Consider the following 3,148-nt stretch of genomic DNA (forward strand, 5'->3'; position numbering starts at 1 on the left):
ATGGACGGGCCAAGGCCTGCTTTGAAAAGGCTCTGGAAGGGGACCCTGAAAACCCTGAATTCAATACCGGGTATGCGATCACTGTCTATCGCCTGGATAACTTTAACATAGCAGCAGAGAGGAATGAGACATTTTCTCTGCACGTCCTAAAACGAGCTGTCAGGCTAAATCCAGATGATGTATATATTAGGATTCTCCTTGCCCTGAAGCTCCAGGATGGAGGACAGGAAGCTGAAGGAGAAAAGTACATTGAAGAAGCTCTGACCAGTATGTCTTCACAGACCTACGTCTTTCGATATGCAGCCAAGTTTTATCGAAGAAAAGGGTCTGTGGATAAAGCTCTTGAGCTCTTAAAAATGGCCTTGGAGACAACACCCACTTCTGCCTTCCTGCATCACCAAATGGGGCTTTGCTACAAGGCACAAATGATCCAAATCAAGGAAGCTACAAACTGGCAGCCTAGAGGGCAAGATAGGGAAAGTGTGAACAGATTGGTTCAACTGGCTATATGCAAATTTGAAAAGACTATAATGTTAAAGCCCACATTTGAGATGGCCTATGTTGACCTGGCTGAAATGTATGCAGAAATAGGCCACCACAGAAAGGCTGAGGAACATTTTCAGAATGTGTTATGCATGAAGATCTTTGACGATCAGCTAAAGCAAGAGATTCATTACCGCTATGGCTCTTTCCAAGAACACCATGGGAAATCTGAAGATAAAGCAATCACCCACTATTTAAAAGGTTTGAAAATAGAAAAAATGTCCTATTCCAGGGAAAAACTTCTCAATGCTTTAGAGAAATTGGCTAAAAGACGTGTTCACCGGAATGTACGGGTTGTGGAAAGTGTCAGCCTCCTTGGGCTCATCCACAAATTGAAAGGAGAAATAAGTGATGCCTTGCTGTGCTATGAGAGGGCTCTGAGGCTGGCTGCTGACCTGAACCCTATGTTTTAACATAGAGGTCACCATTATCCGTTTAATGGTCTTATAACTAAATAGAACAACTATGAAATTAAATAATGCAAACTTAAAGCTGTTGGAACTTTACCTTATTTTGAGCCTTGAGAGGAATGTGGCTGTGTGGCCTGAGTTATGTAGCATGCAACTGCAACTTCTGCTTTTTCCTGTAAATGATCAAGAAAGGCCTTGTGGCACCAGACACAAGATGCCCTGAAAGTATCATCCCTCCTGACGGAATGGTAAAGCAATCTTTCTTGGAATGTAGCAAGTAATAATCGATCAAATTGCTTATATGGAAAATGCTGCAACCCTGTTTACTGCCTGTGTAAGTTAAACCTTAACTTCCCCACTTTGGAATGCTAACTCCAATCATTAGGTGTCTGTGTTTCCTGAGTGGTTACCCTCAAGCTTTGTGCTCAAATAAACTCTATACTTAATCATAGTTTCTTAATCCCATTATTTGAGATTCAGACAACAGTCCTTCCCAATTGCTGCCTTCAAAAATGTCTAACCTGATGAAATACAAAATACTTTGGTACAACACATACTCTATTGCCTGGCCACCCCCCTCATTGCTTTCTCTTGAATCCATGTGTCTGCAGCAGGAGCAGCTATTCTTCCACAACACATCCCTGCATTCATTGACCAAGGGTTATTAATGCTGTTTTAGGCAACTATGTCTGCTGGGACAATAAGAATCATTTTCCTTAAAATTTTGCCTTTGGAATGAGCAGTTTTCATCCTCAGTCTCCTAAACAAAGGAGACCTAAACATGGAAGGTTTCTATTCCATGTGGCCAGGGTCACTGACCTGCAACAAAACCTAAGAGCAAAACAAATGAGCAAAGACAAGGGTTAGAAAGGAGGGAATTTCAGGAGTTCTACAGCATTCTAGCTGGACTTCTATTTCCCAAGGCCCTACTGTAGCCAAGACCTGCTGGTCAGTGAGCCAGGCCTAAAACCTTAAAATAAACTCAAATTTTTGTTTACATGTGTCCAGCTGCTGGTAATCACAAGGGATCTACATGACCCAAACACATTGCTGGACATTTATTCACACCTGAGATCACACCTAAAATCACACATCTAAGATCACACCTGAGAGCTTTGCTAAGATCACAAATTCTTGGAGTGTATTTTATTGGTGATATTCAAAAGATGTGTATTTTATGTTTGGTTTCAAATAGAAAAATGCAGAACCAACTTACACAGCATTAGAAGGCCTGAAGCAGAGGAAGTGATGGGAATAGAAACCTGACCAAGAATTTTTAAAATTGTTATTTATTTATGAGAGTCAGGGTCTTGTGATGTTGCTCAGGCTACAGTGCAGTGGCTATTTACAAGCACAGTCATAGCACGCTGTAGCCTTAAATTCCTGACCTCAAGCTTCCCTCCTCAGCCACCTGAGTAGCCAAAACCATAAGTGCATGCCACCATGTATCACTTCCTACCAAGAATTTTAAAAAATACTAGGGAGGCATTTACTACTATAGGCCATGGGATTGGAAGATTGACTTACGTTACTTGGATCCTTGAGAGCTGGGATTGACCAATGATGGAGACTTGGGAGAGTGGGGAGACATGGCAGGGGAGTGGAGTCATTTCGATGACACCTGGAAAGCACAGGAGTAACACCTTTTTCACCTTTGTTGATAGTGAACAAAGAACATACTTATTAAATTTAACCAGAGGAAACTACTGTTGACTTTTTCCTGTAAACAAGGTGTGATTCAGGCTCACCTGGCCTCTGCATTCCTTACCTGTAACTGCCACAGAGCTTCTTGTAGGGGAGATTTGCCTCCAGTCATGGAATTAATCTAAATGAGAAATCTGAGGACATATCTCTACTAATTAGAAAACACAGAGGCAATGTTCTTCTAACTGGACAACTTTAAGCTTTTGTTTGGCTCAGTTCTGTAATTGTTAGTAAACTGACAGCTATTTGCTCCTTAGCTACTGCTTACTCTTGGCAAAAAGAAGTAACAAGAGAGTTATAGTCCTCTTGGTTGAATTCATCACAACTGAAGTAAAATTACTCAGCTAGTTAGTAAGTTGTCAGGAAATTAGGTTGTATTGAATCAAATTCACTCATTAATTAATATTGAAACCTTCCCACCACTCCAGGTACTGGAGCCAAAACCTTTTCCCTTAGCAACTGAGTCTACTTAATAGAGTTTATGAGTCTGT

The 3,148-nt window shown here is 41.1% G+C and overlaps 1 protein-coding gene across 1 annotated transcript; it reads left to right on the forward strand.

Annotated features, from left to right (window-relative positions):
* Positions 1-5: 5 nt before the first annotated feature.
* Positions 6-1,404, forward strand: LOC108524552 (interferon-induced protein with tetratricopeptide repeats 1B; the record flags this gene model as incomplete). Its single annotated transcript, XM_017865646.1, has 1 exon — positions 6-1,404. A coding segment is annotated over one exon (951 nt), but the record flags the coding sequence as incomplete, so codon positions are not given.
* Between the last annotated feature and the right edge of the window lie 1,744 nt (positions 1,405-3,148).

This window comes from Rhinopithecus bieti, unplaced genomic scaffold (assembly GCF_001698545.2).
Source record: "Rhinopithecus bieti isolate Rb0 unplaced genomic scaffold, ASM169854v2 repeat_4610, whole genome shotgun sequence".
Classification (NCBI taxonomy): domain Eukaryota; kingdom Metazoa; phylum Chordata; class Mammalia; order Primates; family Cercopithecidae; genus Rhinopithecus; species Rhinopithecus bieti.